The sequence below is a fragment of the Sciurus vulgaris genome (genome assembly GCF_902686455.1).
Source record: "Sciurus vulgaris genome assembly, chromosome: 4".
Classification (NCBI taxonomy): domain Eukaryota; kingdom Metazoa; phylum Chordata; class Mammalia; order Rodentia; family Sciuridae; genus Sciurus; species Sciurus vulgaris.
This window is the reverse complement of record NC_136464.1, coordinates 72,727,489-72,750,992: the sequence shown is the minus strand read 5'-3', so window position 1 is coordinate 72,750,992 and position 23,504 is coordinate 72,727,489. Positions and strand designations below refer to the sequence as shown.

Genomic DNA, 23,504 nt, shown 5'->3' with positions numbered 1-23,504 from the left:
GATGGAAGGGCATGGAGGAAGAAAGCTGCTTAGCCTATGCCATCCAGGAAACAGAGGGCAAAGAAAATGGGCCATGGACAATACAAGCCAAGGTCACACCCCCAGTGATTTGTCTCCTTCTGTCACACCCCACCAACTACAGTTACCACCTAGTGGTCCATTCAAATTAAACCATCCAATGGATCAATTCACCCATGAGGTTACAGATCTCATAATCTAATCATTCCACCTCTGAACATTGCAACATTGTACATCACATTTCCAACACATAAAATTCTCAAGGGATCCTTCATATCTAAACCATATCTCCTGGAGAACAGCCTAGAATTGAATCTTGAGTGCTGGCCAAGGAACATGTATGAAATACAGGACATTTAATCAATACTAAATATAAGCTTAAAAGGTCAAAAAATTCACATCTAAATTTATGTATTTTGTGTTTTGAATATTTACTTATGAACCTAATGGTATGCCAAATTACACAGTTTTCTAAAAATATCTTATGTCCAAAAAAATAGAAATATATTAAATAAGAATAATCTTATATTAGTCAATGCTTAAATTACACAGCAATCATAAAATGCAATGTACAGACTTAATAAGTTAAATCTAAATGTACAGGATAAGATTTTTTAAAAATCTTGAAGAGTATCCAGCAAAGTAATTTAATAGATTACATTAGGTACATCTCTTTTCAAAATTAAAGTGTAAGAAACTATGCACTTTTTAGAAACACATTTAGGATATATATAATTATTCCACTTACCCTTACTTGACCCACAAAGGCATTGACTTCCTCCTCCACCACAGATAAGTTTCTAGGCAGATATGGATCAAACACTGGAGCATTGTCATTGACATCTGTCACTACCACGTTTACTGTGGCAGTTGAGGTCTTAAAGGAAAAAAAAAAAAAAACATTAATGAAAGTGAGAGGAGCGATTTTTATTTTGCATTGAGTTAAGTGGCCATCCTGGCATTTCTCTATTTGAAAAGTGTGATTCCTATTCCTAGTCAAGAAGCAGCAGCCACAGCTTGAAGTTTTGAAACATCTCAAAAACTGATGGAAAAAGCAAATGATGATATTAAAGGGCAAACATCTTGAAAATGTCAAGTATTTCCTGGAGGCTTACTTTTCAGGAAATGATTTTACCTTTATCTTGTTCACATTTTATGTGTGGCAAGCTTTTGTATATACATATGTAGCTCTTTATCCCTGAAATGTACCATTCCTATGGTTTTTATCACATATTTTCCCTGTTTAAAAATAAAATCTAAGACATTTATAAAATAAAATGGTATACAAGGAGATATTTTCAAGCATACTAATACAATCACCAAATATCATCTTAGGTACTGTCATGATTTATATCTAAACCAAGAATTTAAGTACCATTTCCTAGTCATGGAATTATCCCTCTATTGTCATACAGCCTATGGGAATGTGAGCATTAGTATGTGCTACCTAGTTTGAAGGTAAAACTTTGATCTGCTGCAACAAAAAAATATTATGTGGATCAATGACTTGGGCACAATCAAGGTACTTTTTCATGTGTGGCTCAAGCTGGAAACTGCTCTCTAATCAAATCCTGAGTACAGTACATGGCCTCTATCTTTCTCTGCCACAGTGTAGGGCAGATCACAGAAGCCTGAGAACAATCCTAGATTAAAAAACAAAAGTCCATTATGCTATGGTATAAATTATTTAATAACATAAATTAAATATAGTGAGAAAAAGAAGGTGAAACAGTCATGAGAGGTTTGTTCACCATTTGTTTAAAAAATACAGACACAATTTCTACCAATCTAACTGAAAACTGAGTATAGAGAAAGCAACTAAGGGTGAATGAATCTGAAGAGGATGTGTAGCACTCATAGGCTGAAAGGTAAAAAACTAGATTTCCTTGCTACCAAGAAGAGAGGTAAATATCTGACATTTTCTGTTGAGATCACTGAAGTTCTTCCCTGGGAATAATGGTGCATGGTGATTAGATCGGGCCTCAGTGATACTTACACCTGATATCCAAGCTCTGTATAGACTAAGCTGAACCGCCTTGATTTTAACAGAAGCCATAGAAAGTCCTCCTCTTAGCAACATAAGTTCATCCTAAATCTCTATATTTATTTTATATAAAATGTTTAGCAGTTATTAAGAAATTACTGGGCATACCAGGGAAGTATTGGGTCTTGGTAATAGATTATTTCTTTATTTTGTGTGTCCCTGGGCATATCCATTAAAAATTCATACAGCTATTCTTTATGATTTATACATATGTAAAATTCAATAAAAATTTTATTTAAAGACATATAAAGATGCTCAGAACAGCATTATACATATAAAATCTGGAAACCACCCAAAATTTTATCAATAATAGATGTGTATATACTAGGTTTTGTGCAAGCAATGTCATAATACACAGTACTAAGAATGAATAAATTACTGCTTCAAATAATTATTTGGATAACTTTTATGAACATAAGGTTAAATGAAAGGAGCCAGACAAGAAAGAGTACAAAACTATGTAATTCTAATTGTATAAATTTCAAAAACAGGTATAATCTCTACATGGTGAAAGAAGTCAAGATAGGGGTCCTTTCTGGAAGAAGGTAGAATAAGCACTACTATAATCAAAAGTCTGGGCTTCTGGAGTGCTGATTAATCTCTGTTTTTTAGAATAAGTAGTAGATATATAGGTGTGCTCAGTATGTGAATTCATAAAGCTGTGCAATTAAGATTTGTGTGCTCTTCTATGTATATGCTATATTTTCATGAAACCATTTAAGATGTGCACACTTACAAACATGCATGTGTGCACATGTATTATGAATATGTGTAAAGAAATTCAAATGTTTAGGACTAGATGGATTACAGATATTTCATTGTCCCCCTCTAACATTTAGATATTTTCACAAGAAACCTACATGACTTTCATAACAAAAAATATTTTAGAAAATGTTATTTCTTTAAAAGTTGTGTTAGAGTTGAAACCAGGAAAAGAAATATGTGTTTTTTTTTTTTTTTTATTGTAAACAAATGGGATACATGTTGTTTCTTTGTTTGTACATGGTGTAAAGGCATACCATTTGTGTAATCATAAATTTACATACAGTAATGTTGTTTGATTCATTGTTATTTTTTCCCTTCCCCCCACCCCTCCCACCCCTCTTTACCCTCTATACAGTACTTTCTTCCTCCATACTTGCCCCCCTCCCTAACCCTAACTCTAACCCTAACACTAACCCTTCCCTCCCCCCCTTTATGTGTCATCCTCCACTTATTAGCGATATCATTCGTCCTTTGGCTTTTTGAGATTGGTTTATCTCACTTAGCATGATATTCTCCAATGTGTTTTACAGTTGAAGTAGTTTCCAGTTTACCCAAGGGTGAACAAGACATTAAAACTGACAGCCTGGAGCCAAAATCTGAGAGTCACCACAGCAGAGTTTGTTGGCTTTTCTTCAAACTATCTGATCATCTTTTAGGACAGACTAGCTGTACTTCCCTATCAATCCAATCTACTGTTTTCTCGTCCTAATTTTTAGAACCTCATTCTTTTTTTTTTAAATTTATTTTTATTGTAAACAAGTGGGATACATGTTGTTTCTCTGTTTGTACATGGAGTAAAGGCATACCATTTGTGTAATTATAATTTACATAGGGTAATGTTGTTTGATTCAGAGCCTCATTCTTGATACTAAACAGCTCTATGTTTTCAGACTGTTTTGGGTTCTCCATGAAAGACTGTGGCCTATAAGTGGGTGACGAAGAAGAGGATTAGACCACTAAGGAAACCGATCACTAAGGAAAGTTAAATAACAAGATCATTAAATTGTGGGCCAAAAGGGTCTGATATTTATGGACCATTTTGGCAAGTATCTCTAGGTCTTAGTGAATTTTACCAAAAAATGTAAAGAAACAAATCTATGTCTGGCAGAAATGCAAAGTCATAAACATATACACTAACTTCCAGTTTATATATTTCTTGAAAAGTCTGAAGACAATTTTATTAGATTTACTTGAGCAATCAATTTAAAAATAAATACATATTTCTTGGCTATACATTAGATCTATTGACTCTATTCTTTTGAATCTATTAAAATAATTATAGATCGATTAACATAAAATATGATACAAGTTTTTTAGACAGGTTCAGAATGATGGTAGCAAAGTACTTCAATATGGTTCCATGTGGTATAGCATATTCATGCCCTTTATGAAGGATAGATTTTTTATTTTTAAATTAAACTACTAGTAAATTAACATAGACCATTTAAATTAAAGATATAAGGATAATATGTCAGTTCACTAATTTCCACAATTAAATTTTAAAATCAATTTATATTATACCAATTAAATTAAAAATATATCACATTAATAAAACTAATTAATAAAGCAAAAGCTATTCATTTACTATCATGGGAATGTGTTTATTGACCATTTTCTCAAATATTGTCAACTTACAATTCCACTAGCTGGAAATATTTGTAATTTAGTATTAAATACCAAAATTGATCACTTTTGTGTTTTAAATCATAGATGAATTTTCACAATATACATTCTGTGCTCAATCAAGTCATTTAGATATTTCTGTTGTAACAGAAAATTTGAATATACATTTATTTTCATAAACTAGTATGGTTCTGAAATAAAGATACAGATTAGCATTATTGGTTTAGTACAGCATAGATATATGTTGCATAGTCATGATCAAAGTAAACAATGTATATTCAAGTACATAAAGTATTTTTTCAAATTAAAAGAACATATTTTTATTAAAAATACTTTATAAGTGATCTTTCTTTCATATTATGTACCTAGCTGAGCCTATAAGTTAATTTTTTAAATTAGAAACTAGAAGCACAAGATACTTAAGATGTTTAAAATGTATCCATTCTATGATTCCTAGGAAAAATTATGATGATGATTTTGTATTCATGTGGATTTAAGTACAAATACAATGAAAACAAATACTTATAGTTCATAATAAGAAAATGTATACTCTATGTAATTGAGAAATAAATAAATGTTTTTTTTATTTTTCTTTTTTGTTAGTATGGAAGCGTATCCAGAGACATTTATACAAATACCTTTTGAATTTTTGTATAAATTAGTAATATTCAAAATTCAAAAGGTCACAGCAATTGGAATATAAATTGTGTATTAAAATATTAATTGAGGAGAGAAGCATTTAGATTTCACAAAATACAGTCATTCATTTTATGAATAAATATTAAAGCTGTTTAGAGAGTTCTGTAAGATAATTACTGCTTTTATATATTTACACACAGATAGAACACATACAAATGCATAAATGTATGTGCATATCTGAATACCAAAACTAAAAGCAATGTTGCCAATGTAAAATTACTAATATAAAAGTTTTATTTAATTTAGTCAATTTCACATATTTGCATTATCAAATGTTGATAAAATAGCTTTATTTTGAGTAATGTAATTTACATAATATTTTAAGACCAATTAAACAATGATAGTGCCATTTATTTACATGAATTTATTATATGCACCAAAGGAAAATTTCTCCATCTCAATCAATTCATTTAGAAATCTCAGTGGTTAGCCTTTCCTATATGAAATAGAAATCTGTTACCAAGGACCAGGTGAATTCACTGAAAAGATTGCAGAGGAGAAACACTGAACTGTGGGAAGTTTAGAGTGCTAGGATGGGGCTCACTCTGTTCTAGGCAAATTATCTTTCTTCTACCCTGTCTGTAAATCAGAGTTTGCACCTCAGTCTTAGGATCTCCTCCATTCCTAACCTCTTGCAATTATAAAATTAAAAAAAAAAAAAAAAACTTAGGTTGCTCAAAATTCAACAAATATACAAAAAAGTGGGACATTTACCCATACAGATAATTAAAGATGTGAAGATATCATTAGTGATTGATTATTTTGGCAAAACATTCCTTTCAAAGCAATAGAGCACATTCTTTTTTCATAAAATTATATACAGATTTTGTTTCTTCATCATACAAACGATGTCATCTTAACAAGAGTTATGCCTCAGGTAATTTTTCCAACTGTGTAAATAAATGTAAAAGAAATAAATCAGCTTCTATCAAGGTCATCATAAATGTATATATATATATATAGAACTATATTCCTATTATTATCCTTTTATCTGTAAATAAAGCTGTACAGAAGCTCTCATTTACAGTGATTTCTTCATCTATTAATCAGAAATTTTAAGATAATCAGTTTTAGCAGCTTTGTCTCTGAAAATTATTTATAAATCAGTGCATATTAGATACATTTTCCTGCTATTTAAGTTGAATTCATGACTGAAAAATTCATTAAACAGTTATAGAATACATTTTCTTTATCCATTCATCAGTTGATGGACACCTAGGTTATTGACTATTGTGAATAATGCTACAATGAATGAACACAAGAGGGAAGATGTCTCTGTCAGACTAATTTCAGACCCTTTAGATATATACCCAGAAATGGAATTGCTGGATCATAAGGTAATTCTAATTTTAGGTTTATGAGGAACTGCCATATTTCCATTTATTTGTACTAATATACATTCCCACCAACAATGCACTATGCTTTCTTTTTCTCATCAACACTCATTATTACTTATCTTTTTGATAACAATCATTCTAGTAAGCATAAGGTAGTATCATACAGCACTTTTGATTTGTATTTCCTTGATTATACATAATGCTGAACATGAACATTGTCTTTTGCATAAGGATGTGCTTGCAGGAGCTAGAGGAGGTTGTGAATGAGGGAAGGGCAGATGCTGGTTAAATAGTACAATGTTTTAGCTAGACAGGAGGAAATAAGGTTCAGTGATCTACTGCACAGAATGGTGTTAATTTGGCATGGTATGAAAGATTAAAAGGAGCAAAGCTTGAAAACAACACACTTTACTTTCCAGTATTTAAACTCTCAGCGAATGACATGCAAAAAAACCAACTTAGTTTTGTAAGTTATCTTATCTCATTCCTGCAATTGATGAGTCATTAAGTCCTGTGAATTCTAACTCGCACATAGGTACAATGTTATGCTGTTCTGTAGCAGTGAAAGCATAATAAAATTTTCATTTCCTTGAGTAAATAGCTAGAAATGGGATCACTAGTTTTATGATTAGTGAATGTTCAACTCTATAAGAAAATAAGAACTTTGTATTTTTTAATAACTTAGTGAATCTCTTTTAAAACTCCTTTTAACTTAATGGACACTTAAGGATAGAGTGTGATATTACAAATATAAAAACAATTTTGGAGTTAAGGCCAGAAAGGAAAAGAGAAGGGGCCCTTATATGTCAGCAAATAAAATATTTTTCATTTTTTATTTTAACCATTTGGTTTTTATATCTCTGTGTTAAAATTTGTTAAACATCTCATGGGTAGAAAATGCTTTCTCCACATTTGTGAGCTACTGAAGCATAGCCATCTATTTCATCCATTCAGTTTATATTAGATGACTTAAATTCAATTGTTTTAAATGTATGTATTCTCAAAAATTATCTGAGCAGAGACACATGATTTCTGTGGGAACCAAACAGAAAGTATTTCCGTTTGTTTATTAAGAGAGTAGAAAACAGTGTTAGATGGCAACAATTTGCCTATGAGGAACTTATCGTTTATCTGTGCCTTAAAAAATAATATGTAGTTTCCCATTTCAAAGATGCAACTGCCTACTTGATGGTAATCCACAAATTCAAACAGATAAGCATATGAATTATAGATGTCTCCCCAACTATTGTTATAGATTTGTTTTTCTAAAATTCTGTTCTCTAGTACATCATATATTTTAATGGTCAATACTTAGGCTTATAATAGTCATATCATTTTGCTATATCAAAATTTTATTAATAATATATGATGTCAATCCACAAATTCTGGAGACATATGACCCATCTAAATTTAATCAAGAGGCCATATGCAATTTAAACAGAACAATTTCAAGTAATGAAATAGAAAATGCAATCAAAAGCCTACCAATTAAGAAAAGCCCAGGACCAGACAGATTCTCAGTTGAGGTCTATAAGTCCTTCGAAGAAGAATTAACACCAATACTCCTCAAATTATTCCATGAAATAGAAAAGGAGGGAACCCTTCCAAAGTCATTTTCTGAGACCAATATCACCCTGATACCAAAACCAGACAAAGACACATCAAGGAAAGCAAATTTCAGATCAATATCCCTGATGAACATAGATGCAATAATTCTCAATAAAATTTTGGAAAATTACATACAAAAACATATTAAAAAGATAGTGCACCATGATAAAATGGGGTTCATCCCAGGGATGCAGGGTTGGTTCAACATATGGAAATCAATAAATGTAATTCATCATATCAATAGACTTAAAAGCAAGAATCATATGATCATCTCAATAGATGCCAAAAAAAAAAAAAAAATTGACAAAATATAGCACCTTTTCATGTTCAAAACACTAGAAAAACTACGGATAGAAGGAACAGACTTCAACATGATAAAAGCTATATATGCTAAACTGAAGGCTGACATCATTCTAAATGGAGAAAAATTGAAAGCATTCCCTGTAAAAACTGGAACAATACAAGGAAGCCCTCTTTCACCACTTTTATTCAACATTGTCCTTGAAACTCTAGTCAGAGCAATTAGAAGAAAGAAATTAAATGCATGCAAATAGGTAAAGAAGAACTCAAACTATCATTATTTGCCAAGGATATGATTCTGTATTTAGAAGATCCAAAAAATTCAATCAAAAAACTTCTAGAACTAATAAATGAATTCATCAAAGTAACAGGATATAAAATCAATACCCATAAATCAAATGTGTTCCTATACATCAGTAATGAATACACTGAAAGAGAAATTAAGAAAACTAACCCATTCACAGTAGACTCAAAAAATAAATAAAATAAAATACTTGGGAATCAATCTAACAAAAGAGGTGAAAGACCTCTACAATGAAAACTACAGAAAAGAAATTGAAGAAGACCTTAGAACATGGAAAGACCTTCCATACTTCTGGATAGGCAGAATTAATATTGTCATAATGGCTATACTACCGAGAGTTACACAGATTTAATGCCATTTCTATTAAAATCCCAATAATGTTTTTCATAGAAGAACAAAAGCAATCATGAAACTCATTTGGAAAAATAAGAGACACAGAATAGCCAAAGCAATCCTTGGCAAGAAAAGTGAATCAGGAGGCATCACAACACCAGACCTCAAACTACACTGCAGAGCTACAGTAATAAAAATAGCGTGGTATTTGGCATGAAAACAGACATGTAAAGCAACGGTGCAGCATAGAAGACACAGAGACAAACCCACATAAATACAGTTATCTCATACTAGACAAAGGTGCTGAAAACACCTGTTCAGAAAAGATAGCCTGTTCAATTAATGGTGCTGGGAAAATGGAAAGCAACATGTAAAAAAGTTAAATTAAAACTTTATTTCTTACCCTGCAAAAACCTCAACTCGAAGTGGATCAAAAACTTAGGCATTAAGACAGAGGCCCTCAGACTACTTGAAGAAAAAGTAGGCCCAAACCTTTACCATGTTGGCCTAGGATTTGACTTCTTAACAAGACTCTTAAAGCACAAGAGGTTAAATCAAGAATCAATAAATGGGTTGAATTCAAACTTAAAAGCTTCTTCTCAGCAAAAGAAACAATAACTTGAAAAGAGAGCCTACAGATTGGGAGAAAATCTTTACCACATGCACTTCAGATAAAGCATTAATCTCTAGGATATATAAGGAACTTAAAAAACTTAATACCATAAAAAATAATCTAATCAATAAATTGGTAGGGAAGTAAGCAGACATTCACAGAAGATATACAATCAATCAATAAATATATGAAAAATGTTCAACATCTCTAGTAATTAGAGAAATGCAAATCAAAACTACTGTCAGATTTCATCTCACTCCAATCAGAATGGCAATCAAGAATAAAAGCAAAAATAAATGTTGGCAATGATGTGGGGAAAAGGTATATTCATACAGTGTTGGTAGGACTGCAAATTGGTGTGACCATTATGGAAAGCAATATGGAGATTCCTCAGAAAACTTGGAATGGAACCACCATTTGATCTAGCTCTACCACTCCTCAGTATACTCAAAGGATTTAAAATCAGCATACTACAGTGACACAGCCACATCAATATTTATTGCAGTTCAAGTCACAATAGCTAAACCATGGAACCAACCGAGGTGTCCTTCAACAAATGAATGGATAAAGAAAATGTGATATAAAATATATATATATATATAAATATATAAACAATGGAATATTACTCAGCTTTGAAGAAGAATGAAATTCTGGCATTTGCTGGCAAATGGATGGAGTTGGAGAATATTACTCTAAGTGAAATAAGCCAAATCCACAAACAAAGGCTGAATGTTTTCTCTGATATGCGAATGCTAATTCACATTATTGTGGTAGGGAGTTCAGGATGAATAGTGACTTTAGATTAGGTAGAGAGGAGTAAAGGGAGGGGAAGGGGTAGGAGGAAAGATAATAGAGTGAAACAGACATTATTACCTTATGTCCATATATGACTGCATGACTAATGTGATCCTACAATATGCACAATCAGAAAAATGATAAAATATACTCCATTTATGTATGATTTATCAAAATGTATAAATTGCACTCTACTATCAAGTATAACTAATTAGAACAAATAAAATATAAAATATTTTAAAAAATGAAAACAATAATATATGCTGTCTGATGTCTTTTGTCCTTTGTAAAAATTTTGCACTTGATGTTTATTTTGTCTGTATTAGTATAACCAATCCTGCCTTCTTGTGGTTTCTATTTCCGTGGATTATCCATTTTCTTCTTTCCAATGTCAAGACATTTGTGTCTTTGAATCTAAAATGAATTTCCATTAGAAAGCCTGTAATTAGGTTAGATATTTTTTATTCATTTTTCCAGTTTGTTTTTTAATTAAAGATTTTTATCCACTTACATTTTAAGTAATAACTGATAAGGTGAACTTCTATAATTTTCTTATTTTTTGCCTTATATAGGCTTTTGGTTTATCCTTTCCTCCCACGGTGTCTTCTTTTGTGTTTTTTTGTTTGATATTTTATAGTGAAAGGTTGAAATTATTATTATTATTATTTTTGCCTATCAAGTACAGTTATTTTATTTGTGACTGCTGGGGGATATTTAACATTGTAAAGTTGAAATATGCAAATTTGAATTTACATCTTCTTTTATAACATGTAAAAATTCATCTCCTTTAATAGCGCTACACTTACTCATCAGTCACAGACATCACAAAAAACTTCATAGTTCCACACCATCTCCATAAACTTAAACTAATAATTTTTAACTCGTTAGTCTCTTAAACTATGCAGTAAGTAAAATATGGGCTAAAACTAGTTATGATAATTCCAGATTTCAGATTAATATTTTAACTGTTTTTTAAGTTTTTAAAATATTTAAATTATTTAGAAAGAAAAAAGTAGGAGTTTATGCTATCATTATAACAATACTAGTTGTTATAATTTCCCAAGTATTTAACTTTATTGACCTGTTTTATTTAGGTATATGTTCTCAAGTTACTGTGTAGTGTTCTTTGTTTCCAGAATGAGATACTTCTTTTAGCATTTCTCGAAGAGAGAGACAGTCTATTGGTAACAAACTTTTCCATATTTTATATTGAAATATCTTAATTTGTCCCTCACTTTTGTAGGACAGTTTTGCCAGATACAAAATTTAATCCCCACCCCACTTTGCCAACTCTTGAGTCCTTGCCTTCTGGTTTCCAAAGTCTCTGATGAGAAACATATATTTATACTTCAATTGAGGATCCCTTGTATATGATTATTTACCTCTGTCTTGGTGCTTTCAAAATCTTCTTTTTGTCCGTGGCTTTTCATATGTAGTTTGATTATAATGTATCTTTGTTTGGTGTCTTTGAGTTCATCCTTAGAGTTCATTGAGTTTCTTGGGTGATTATATTCATAGTATTCATCAAAATTAAGAAATTTCCAGCAATTATTACTTTCAAATTTCTCTATCCTTTCCTATTTTTCTTTCACTCTTGGAATTTCCACAATATATATGCATATCAGCTTAATGGTGTTCTACAAATTCCTTACATTCTGTTCACTTTTCTTTAATCTTTTTTTTCTTTCTATTTTTCAGACTTAAATAATTTCTGTTGCCTGCCTTCATTTTTGCTGATTCATTCTTTAACCTGCTCAAATTGGCCTGTGAATTTCCGCAGCGAATTTTTTCATTTTTCAATTATAATAATTTTAGGTTTCAAAATTTCTTCTGAAAATTCTTTTTGAAATTTGTTTTGAAATTCTTTTTGTTATCTTTTTAGATTTTCTATTTATAATTCCATTTTATTCAATTTTTTTAAAAATTTTCTCTACATCCTCCTTTCTTTTTGTATTTCTTCGAGAGCTATCTTAAAGAACTTGTGTAGTAGATCCAGCAGGTCTTTTTCAGAAACAATTTTGGTTGGGTTTTTTGTTTGTTTTTTTTCCTTTGAATGGATCGTACTTTCCTATATTTGTATGCTTCACAATTTTCTTGGTGAAAGTTGGATATTTGAATCTAATTATGTGATAACTCTAAAATCAGATTCCTCTCCTTCCCCAGGGTTTCTTGGAGTCTTTTAGTTTGTTTGTTTGTTAATTTTTATTATTGTAGACTGTATCTTCACTGAGGTTCAGTCTGTAAAGTAATATGAACTTCAGTTCTTCTAAGAATTTCTCTATCCAGGTACTTATGGCAGTTCACTGCTTCCCAGAATGGCTCCAAACTTGCAATCCTCCTACTTCAGTCTCCCAAGTAACTGTGATTAACTATCACTGTTATTTTCTGAGCCTATTCCTTCTGGAACCTGGGTGTGTGTGGTGACTTTCTAATTTCTCCCATATGTATGGTTGCTTTTTCTAGTCTTCAATAGTTGACTCCCAAAAGGGAAAAAAGAAAAATACAAGGAGAGAGACCTTTTAAATTCCCTGGAAGTCATTTCAGGGAAGAGGAGGAGGGTGTTGTGATCATAGAGAAAGGTATAACCATAACAATATGACCTTCCTGCTGCACCTCTGTGATCAGAGAACACATCTCCAGTATTCATAGGACAGAGTCTTTCTTATTCACCCTGGCTTTTGCAAAGCAGTGTGAGGACTATTTCAGGAGTGCATGTATAGCTATCTGCCACGGGGGTGATGGTAGTGAATGTGTGGCTACTAATGTGCTAAAAGCTAGAAATGACTGGAAATAAGTGCAGTTTACCTGGAATATGCAAGTCATCACTAAGTTCCAAACAGTTATGTTTAATAAATTTTCCCAGCGTGGTTATTGTCTAGATGATGAGAAAGATTCTTTCTGCTCTCTGTTATTGTCTCAGAATCCTTTCTTCGATTTCTTTCTTTCTTTTTTTGGAACCAGGGATTGAACCCAGGGTCACAGAACCACTCAGCAACATCCCCAGCACTCTTTTTTGATGTTTTATTTTGAGACAGGATCTTGGGGAATTACATAGAGCCTTGCTAAATTGCTGAAGCTGGTTTTGAACTTGGGATTCTCCTGCCTAAGCCTCCTGAGCCACTGCGATTACAGGCATGCATCAGAGTGTCAGCTATTCAAATTCTTCTTTTTATTTGAAAAAAAAATGCTGCTTTGATTATGGTAATGTAGCCTGGACTTCTTATTCATGGACACAATCCTAAAGGTTAATCCTAATACTGGTTGTTAATCAAAGTATATACATAAACACATGGCAACATTTATAATATTTTCCATAAAATATTTTTTTAGATCAGTTGGATTTGGTTTATTTTAGAATTAAAGGATATTACATTATGCTTTTAAAAAGATAAAGCATATATTTATTTAAAGAAAAAAGATACATTTATGTGAGAACTTTCTTACAAGTTATTACTATAAGTAGATTAGGTAAAATGTAAAGGTTTAAAAAACTAACATATGTAAAATGTTTAAAAAAGTTTGTTTCAGCAAAAATGTGAAAATGTTTCAAGAAGGAATAGTAGTAGTTCCCTTAAGGAATTCAACAACTTCACAAATTTGTAGTAATTTCAAATAAACATAAGTAATTATTAAAATGTAAAATATATATGATTTTATCTGTAATTATTTGTGATAGCTAAAGATATTTAAATACTTATAATATTGAATTATAAATTATATTTAATTAATAGTTTTTTTCAACTCTTCTTAACAAAGTAGATTTATTAAAGGGGAAAATGTAAGAGCATTAAATCAAATTTTGAAAAAAACAATTTCATAAGGACCTAAAATACAGTGTGAACTTTCTTCTCCATCTCCATTCTAAGGTGATAGGAGGAGAGGTGACTCTTCATGAAAAAAAATTTTTAAAAAAATGTCAAATTTACCCTGGCAACCTGTTTCACATAAATTGTTGGTATCATTTTATTTAAAATCCAATCATTTGTGGTTTGTGCTTATGAAAATTCTACCTTAAAACCCATGATTATGAAGGTTAAACAGTTTATTTTGCTCTAACTCTATGAAGCATACAGTTTAAATGCTTATTTTAAAATGCTATTATGTGAGAATATTATTTTTTTAATTACTTCTTCTTTAGAAACCTACTAAATATGTTCATAATATGTCCCTAAAATTTTATATAAATGATTAAATTACCTGAGGAGATTTTTCTTTGTTTGAAATCTACATGTTCCTTCTCTACAATATTCTCAATACAATTTTTTTAAATAAACTAATTCTTTTTCAAAAAGTAATATTTTAAAGATAAAATTCTTACCTTTATGATCAAAATTATTATCAATATTGAGAAATCGTGATGGTCATAAGATTGAGAAATTGGAAACCTAGAGATGCTATAGAAGACCTTGCCAAGAAGAACTGAAATGTACAAATTTCTGAAAATGCCCTAAAGGGAATTAAATCATTAATTGTAACCCAGGACTTATCTTTTGAGTGAGTGATTCCATAATTAGTAGATTGTGACTATGCCAGACATCCACATATTCTATTTATTTCCTAGATGTTTCCTTGTCTAAGAAATTTTATTACTAAGATAATAAAGTGTCCTACCTAACATTAATGCCACTAATTTCTCATTTACTACATATGACATATCTCAAAACTGTTATCCTTCACATTTTCCATGTAACATTGACCTGAATGTTCTCTCTTTACCTCACTTCCTCTAATTATTCCCCTTATTTAGTACTAAATAATTCCTTCTCCTTTTCCTTAGAATTATGTCTCAGAGATCATCCAAGTTTTCCGTTACACCTTCATTACAAAACAAGTTCTTCACTATTTCCTTCCAGAAACTCTCACTTACTTTTCCACCTGCATGTAACAGATACACTATAAAAAATCAGGGACACTGTATGTATGAAAATTAATCTTCAGTTTTAATTTTTTTCAATCTTTTATTATTATCTATAGCAGTTCAATTGTTCCTACTATTTCCTAAAAGTGGTCTGTATATTTTATTTTCTTCAAAATATTTTATCTAATCCCTGAAAATGTCAAATAGCTTATTATTAGGGATTGTAATTACCAACTCAATGAATTATTCCTATTTTTTCTCACTTTTAATTAAGATTCTAAAACTATCCAAGTATCAAATTTATGTCTTATCATGGTAAAATTTCTCACAAATTCTCAAATAAATGTGAGGAGTGCATTCTATTATGCCCCAGACAAGGAGTTATATAGATCCAAGAAGTCATGTCAAGTAAACTAGAGATATGCTATTTGAGTTGGGTGAGTTTTGCCTATTCAATTATATTGGTTCTGAATTATTTCCAGATATCAGTGCTGACTTGGCTTATAATCACCTGACTAAAGAAAAGGAAACCAAAACTAGCTTATGGCATAGATATGGTGGTGGAAGAGCAATTGACAATGATGGGAATATTATAATGCTTAGGAATCCGTATGTGATGGTTGGAAACAGGGCTGTTCAAAGAACACAGACAAGTGATTTTAAAACATTTCATAGGGTTGGGGATGGCGCCCAGTGGTAGAGCACTTGTCCAGCATGTGCAAGTTCCTAGATATAATCATTGGCATAAACCAAAACAGAACAAAATAACATTCCAGAAAAACTAATAGTTTACTTATTCTTTCAACTGACTTTTAGATCCAGAGGAAAGAATTTATGGGTCACTTTAAACCACTGTGATCATCATGAATTACTTAGGATTTGACTGATACTAACAAATGCCTACGGAATCAATCAAATCAATTTCCTCAGTGCCTAAAGATATTGATTCACAAAATCCATTTCCAAACTCTCTCTGCAAAATTGATAACAAGGGACAGAGGTTTCAACATAGAAAAACTGTGAGAACACATCTCATAGTGTTGCTCCAGTGAGACACAATGGAATATTTGTTAGGAGAAAGGAGATTTCATTTCCATGTAAACTGGGCAAGAATGATAATCACAAGTATCTGTTCTGGCAGGTCAAAGGTTGCAATGCCAGAACAGATTCAGAGTGTACATGCATCTCTTTGAAATGGCCCTTTGGAGAAAAGAGCACTTCTGCTAATTTTAAGTTGCTCCAGGTGAAAAAGGATTAATTCATGAAGGTTATACACATTTTTTTTGAGTGTAAGATGGTAAGACTCAAAGTTTCTTTAAGACTATTTTGAAAGGCCTTTCCCGCCAAGCATACTCACCCCATCTGGCCTGCCATCTGAAGCTGTGACAATCAGAATGTAGCGATCAGTGCTTTCCCTGTCCAGTGCTTTCCCTAAGGTGAGAATCCCTGTGCTAGTGGCAGAGAAAAGAGAAAGACACAGAAAAATATTATGTCACATTGAGTCTTCTTACTGCAGTGAACCACTTTTCACAGTTTTTTTTCCCCTGTCAGCAATCATGGTTTGAGTACTTAAGATATAATACGAGGATTCATGTTGAAAATTGAAAAAGACTTTTTAAGACTGTCAAGCATTTTTATAAACAATGATAAGTTGCAAAAATGAATAAGATAATGAGCTGATTCTCTAGCTTCTAGGGAGAAAATATCAAATAAAACTAAACTATGCTTAATTCATTCCTTTAAGAAAGGTATCTATCTTATTTGTGATTATTTCAAAAGTAAAATACTCCATTACTTCTCAGCAGTCTCACAAATCTTTGAGTCAAGAAATGGTTTCTTATAAATAATCAATACAACCTTTTCATTCATTGTCACACATGTGCTCATTGTGGAATTGCAAAATATTTGAATTTTATCTTGACAAGTTTTATGGATAAAAGTTTACATTTTTTTCTTCCTAATTTCAAAATAATACAAGGTCCTTGTAGGAAACTAGAAAATAGAGAATTTTTTAAATTTTTAGATATTATTGTTATTTCTGTAATATTATTTCTATTATTTTCTTGCATAACCACATTTAAATACATAATTATTTTCAAAAGAAGAATCAGGCTTTATATTTTACATTCCTTCTAGCAAAATATAATTAGTAAATTAGTCTCTCATTTTGTAATATAAATACAAAGTCTTCTGTTGCTATAGTAACAAATTTGTAAGTTAGTTTTTAAAATTTAGAACTCTTAATTTAACTTATATATAATGGACTATGAGCAGCATTTAGTAAAGAATTACATTTAGAAAATTTTTAATACTATTTCTTTTTATCTGTGAAGAATAAATGCTGTCAAATATTTAATGTTTTATTCTTTAATGTAATTCTTTTTAAGAGTTTGATCATTTGCATTGCTTTCTAAACCAAGTTCAACATGAATTTCCTAGATTTTAAAATCTGATACTGCACATGACATTTTCATGAAGCCCTAACAAGCATCTACTGTGAAAGAAAGTTTATCATTTTTTTAAATTTGTTTTAATTAGTTATACATGACAGTAGAATGCATTTATGCATTTTGATAAATTGTATATAAATGGAGTGTAATTTCTCATTTTTCTAATTGTACATATTGTAGGATCACATTGGTTATGTAGTCATATATGTACATGAAGTAGAGTTTATCATAGTTAATAAAACGCTAAAATATTTCTAAGGTATAAAATATAGTTTGTTTCTAATTGATAACAATGCTTCATTTTAACATAAGTGTTTTTAATGTAGTAGTGAAATTTCAATAATTCATACCACATGTAGTGAGTTACAGATAATCAATCAAAATCAGAGACCCAGTAACTCCACTTGTTTTATTTTCTTGATGTCCAAGACTGGTTTATGGGTACATAGGAGCATCTTTTTTTGAAATTCTAGAAATACCTGGCAAGGAGGAATCTTACTACCAGCTGGATGGAGGTGAGCCAGGTTACACTGGGTTGCATTTAGGGAAGTAATAATTTTTGCAAGTTTATATATTAACAATACTGGCAGTTCTATTCCTGAGTATATATTCCCCAAACCCTGATTACACATACTTAAACACATGCACATATGTTTATAACAGCAGCATTCACAATAACTCAAAGGAATCAAAATAACCCAAATGTGTATTAATTTATGAATGAATAAACAGTTGTTTACACATAAAATGGAATATTAGGTATAAAGGAAAAGCAGTGAAGAACTGATGCATGATGCTAAATAGAAGAATCTCAGAAAAATTAGGTGAAGTGAAAGGAGGCTGACATGATTGGTCACAAGTTCCATGATTCCTTTCCACTCCTCCTCCTTTCCTGACCCCATTTTCAAAAAACCCCTAGTCTACATTTAGACTATACAGATTTGCTGAACCTGGACATTTCATATGAAAGGAATCATATAATACATTCTAATAATACATACTTTTTCCAAAGGGTATATTTTACATTCCCATCCAAAATATATGAGGATTACAGTGTCTCCACATTCTTACCCATACTGTTACTGCATTTCTTTTTCATTGTAAGTGTAAGTAAAGTGAATAATCTTTATAGATTTTAAATCTTCATTTCCATAATGACTAGCAACTATGAGACTATTTTCATTCGCTTATTAATCCTTCATATATTTTTTGCAGAAATGTGTAATCAAATTACTTACCATTTTTAATTAAATTCTCCTTTTTATTTTTAAGTTGGAATAGTTCTTTATGCCTTCTTAGTGCATGATTTTTATCATACTCATTATTTTATTTAAAATTTATGATGTGTTTGGGTTGTCTTTTACTTTCACAATGTTGCCATTTGAAAAAATTTATTTTCTAAAAACTGATGAAATGCAGTATATCTTCTCAGAAATCATTTATGCATATTGTTTAATATCTAAAAATTATTGCCTAATCCACATAATAAAGATTTCCTTCTGTAATTTTCTTCTAAGAGCTAATTTTATCTTTTCTATTTAGGCCTGAAATTCACTTTCACTTAGTTATCATGGATGGTGTAAAGCAAAGATCCAACTTCATTCTTTGGCATGTTGTCCCAACTTCATTTGTTGAAAGACATTTCTTTGCTGATTGGATCAACTTTGAAATCAACTGACACTAAATATTAGAAATGACATCTGAATTCTTAAGTCTATCCCAGCTATCTATGTCTATTTTCACATTAGTACTACCATTATGGTGCCCTTTTAAATAGTTTTCTTTATTTAATAATAATGATAAATGGTAGCTAATTTAGGATTTTGATGTGCCTGTGGGGAAACTTCAAATGGTTAAGACTTAACATTTTTTAAATAGAAGCTTATTTGTCTTTCGAATGTGAAAGTGTAAAAAATACTGTTGTTGTCTTCAATTTCCCCAGCATTACTCCTTCGTGGTTCTAAAACTTTATTCAATGTGAAATTGCAGGTGTTCCTCAAAAGACTCAGGAAATCACACATGGCTGTTTTGATTTGGCATTATGTAACACATGTTCCAGACACAGAAGCAGTGGTTAGCTTGTTTGTAAAGGTTCTCATTTTATAATCAAGGGTAAAGTTTGCATTTCCATTCTTCCAGTGAGTAAAACACACTCACAAACAAAATAAATGCCAGAGAGTTATCAAGCACAACTCTTTAACAAACACATGAGATGTCAGAGCAACACCTAGATATTGCAGAAGGAAAGCAAATGATCTTTCTGGAACTCTAAATGCTTTCTTTCAGTGTCACATTGCTCCTAGTTTTCTCAATAGTTATGATGTGAAGTTTCTCTGATGTTTTCAGAGTTAAGTGATACTTATCTAAACCTTATGTCATTATCAGAAATCAAAGAATGAACTTACATTTCATCTTACATGTGTATGTAACATAACTTATGAGATCCCCTTTGAATGAACAGTTTAGTGCTAAGTTACTCTTTGTAAAAATGTCCTTGTCATTATGACTAGCTGACAGCTTTAAAGGCATCTAATTAATCCCAGGTTATGCGTGTAAATGAAATATTTCCACCTCAGTAGATCTTACTTAGTAAAAATGTTTAAAATAAATAAATGATCTCCTGAGTAAGATTTCTGGATTCAGAATTAACCTCCCCAGCTCTCATTAACATTCATAGAAAAAAACGTAAAATAACACTACAAACAGCTGAAAGCATTTGATTAAAAGTCTGTTTTCTTGCTAATAGTACAATATTTAACACTAAACAAAAAAGTCAAGTTATAAATCATTTCATTTTGAACTTACGTTTCTGAAAGATTAAAAACTCTCTGAGGATCTCCGTTCTCAATGGCATATGTTATTGGGTCTCCCTCTCGATCAGTTGCCTTCAGAAAGAAAATATAATTCAATTATCAACTAATTTACAGAAGATTTAAACTAATTGCACAAAATATCCATTATGTTTTTAAAACACAAAGATTAGAGCTTGGATTAATAGCAAGATGTAGAATAAAGAATTTTATATTTGATCCCAGTATTTCTTTTTTTAATTTTTAAAAAATTTTTACAGTCTTCATTTTGATTCACTCTACACAGATGGGGTATAACTTTGGACCCACCTTTTGACCCAGCTATCCCACTCCTCAGTTTATGTCCAAAGGACTTAAAATTAGCATATTACAGTAACACAGACACATAAATGTTTATAGAAGTTGAATTCACAATAGCTAGATTGTAATCTAGATTGTGATCCTGGTATTTCTAAAAGTACAGTCTTACCTTTCTGGAAAATGCAGTAATGATTTTCTTAAAGTTTCTGTATGTAATTCAATTTAACTAACTTATTTATTTTATTTTAGAGTCTGTCTCTACAATTCAAACAAATGTATTAAATGCCACATGAAGATTACAGTGTTAAAATATTTAAGCACATTTGTTCTGCTCAAAATATATCAAGATAATATTTAAATTGGTAAAACTTGGATTAAGACTCCTGAATCTGGAAAACAAGAGTCTGAATTCAAAATTAAGTTCCACTTATCAATTTTATGATTGTTTCCCAATTTCAAATATAAAAAGGACTACAACAATACTAATGTTAAAAGTCGTTGAGGTGTTTTAATTGAAATTATATGTGTGTGTTTGTGTGTGTGTATGTGTGTGTATGTGTGTTTCAAGGTCTACAGACTAACCTCTGGCATCTTGTAAAGTTTCAATAAACATTGAATTTATTTTCTTCTATTCTTTACTAAGTGATAGAAGATAAAACCTATAGCTTTTGAGGTTGAATTTTGGATTTGCACACATATAAACAAACATCCAGTTCTGTGGCAATGAAGTCTAAATGTTCAAAAACATTCAATAATTTCCTTTTCAAATAAGCCATTAAGTCACCTTATGCAGTCATGGATGAAGAAGGTAATCTGGGTGATATATGAGGGATGTGAAAGGGATTTGTTTGAGCATGTCCTTAGGGAGAGGAGAAATATCCAATAAATTCTAGAAGAATTTTACTTATAAGTTATCGATCAGGCAGAGATGCCATCCCTCCCCTGAAAGGCATTTCCCTGGAGTTGGCAGGAAACCTAAAAGGTCATTGGGAATTTTTTTAAATCATTCCCTCTCTGCCCCTAACCAGCTTCAAAATACAAAATAGAATAAAAAATAAACAAGAACTTGTTGTTTTCCTTGCTTCATCAACTGGGTAGAGAAGTGCAACTCCATCCTCCTACTTTTTCAGGTCTCCTGCTCTCAACTTGAATGCTCCCTATTATTGCCCAAATGAACTCATCAGCAAATTCCCTTGGATCTGTCTAAAATAATGTGCTTAATCTGGTTGTGTCTGAAATCCTTCTCTAATGCCATCCTCCTTGTGGACTGCAGGAACAGCCTTTTTACTAGCAGCCCAGTTTCCCTTTTCCCTGAATCTTCACTATGCTCAATTTCTAATTAAGTAAAAAAAAAATTAAAAATCATTATTTCTAGGCAGAATTTTATTTCTTTTGGGCAAATGCTATTGTGTCCTTGTACACACACTCACACATACACACACACACGATTGAATGAAACTTATAAAATACAAGGAAATAATAAACCAAGGCAAAAAATCTTCGAAAGGTTCTATGTAAGTCTGAATCTCTGAATCTAAACTTTAAATTTCATTAAATTAATTATAGTGAGAGGATAAGAGTAGAAAATAATGAAAAATATAACATTTAAAAAAATTTATTCAGAGGAACTGTTAGTAGATTCTTAGTATTTACCTCTTGTTTTCTGCTCTTAGCAAAAAAAGATAAAGTGAAACTACAAATAATGACACTAAGCTAGATTTTTTTTAAAAAACACTGAATTATGCTATGCTTGTACACTGTATTTTAGTACTAAAAAGTTTTCACTGAACATTCTCTGTTGCTTTCCCCTTTTAGACATATTTACTTGTTCTACTCTTACAGATATTATGGAGTTCTTTTTTGTTCGTTAGTGTGTAGATATTTTTTTCCTTGAAGAACAATTTTTCATCTTATGTTTACATGAAAGTTAGAAGAAATATATTTTGAAGAAAGATAGTTTTACATAAAAAATTACAAGTCCAGATTTAGGTTGAATCTTTTAAAGTATAAGATCTATTCTACTAAGCAATTTTTTTGTAGAATGAAAGCATTGTGAATTTTGTATAATTTTTTTTTGTGTGTAAGTCCTCATTTTGTGCTGAGGGAAACTGAAGTATTTTTTTGTTTTGTTTTGTTTTTTCAGTTTCATTGTACCATTTAAATACCTCAAGCTATTAAACAGTGCATCAATATCATGCATACTCCATTATTTTTTTAAACAGTTACATATATGGTCAATTTGATTTGCATTATTATTATTATTGTTACTGTTATTATTTGAAAAGGGATTGAACCTAGGATAACTTACTACTGATCCACATCTCCAGTCCTTTTAAATTTTTATTTTGAGATAGTTTCTTCCTAAGTTTCTGAGCATCTCATTAAATAACAGAGATGGTCTTAAACTTGCTACCCTCCTGCCTCAGCCTCCCAAGAAGCAGGGATTACAGGTATATGCCACCACACTCAGTTGTTTTTTAATTATTTTAATGCATATGTTAGTGCATTATAATTATACATAGTAGTGAAGTTAGTTCCTCTGGCATATTCATACATGCATGGAATATAATTTGTTCCATTTTAATTTCTAATGTTTCTACTTTCTCTTCCCTCCTCCTTCCTCCTGTTCCTCTTCTTTTATTCTACT

The 23,504-nt window shown here is 31.0% G+C and overlaps 1 protein-coding gene across 1 annotated transcript in view; it reads right to left on the bottom strand.

The window, feature by feature from the left end:
* PCDH15 (protocadherin related 15) overlaps positions 1–23,504 on the bottom strand; it is a gene marked incomplete at its 3' end in the record, with an annotated part of 922,351 nt that overhangs the window by 209,731 nt on the left and 689,116 nt on the right. Inside the window, exons 16-18 of the mRNA XM_079136109.1 lie at positions 20,553–20,632; positions 16,655–16,748; positions 767–895 (exon numbers count right to left, since the gene is read on the bottom strand). Of these exons, the coding sequence (XP_078992235.1) occupies positions 767–895; positions 16,655–16,748; positions 20,553–20,632 (303 nt within the window). The remainder of the gene's footprint in view (positions 1–766; positions 896–16,654; positions 16,749–20,552; positions 20,633–23,504) is intronic.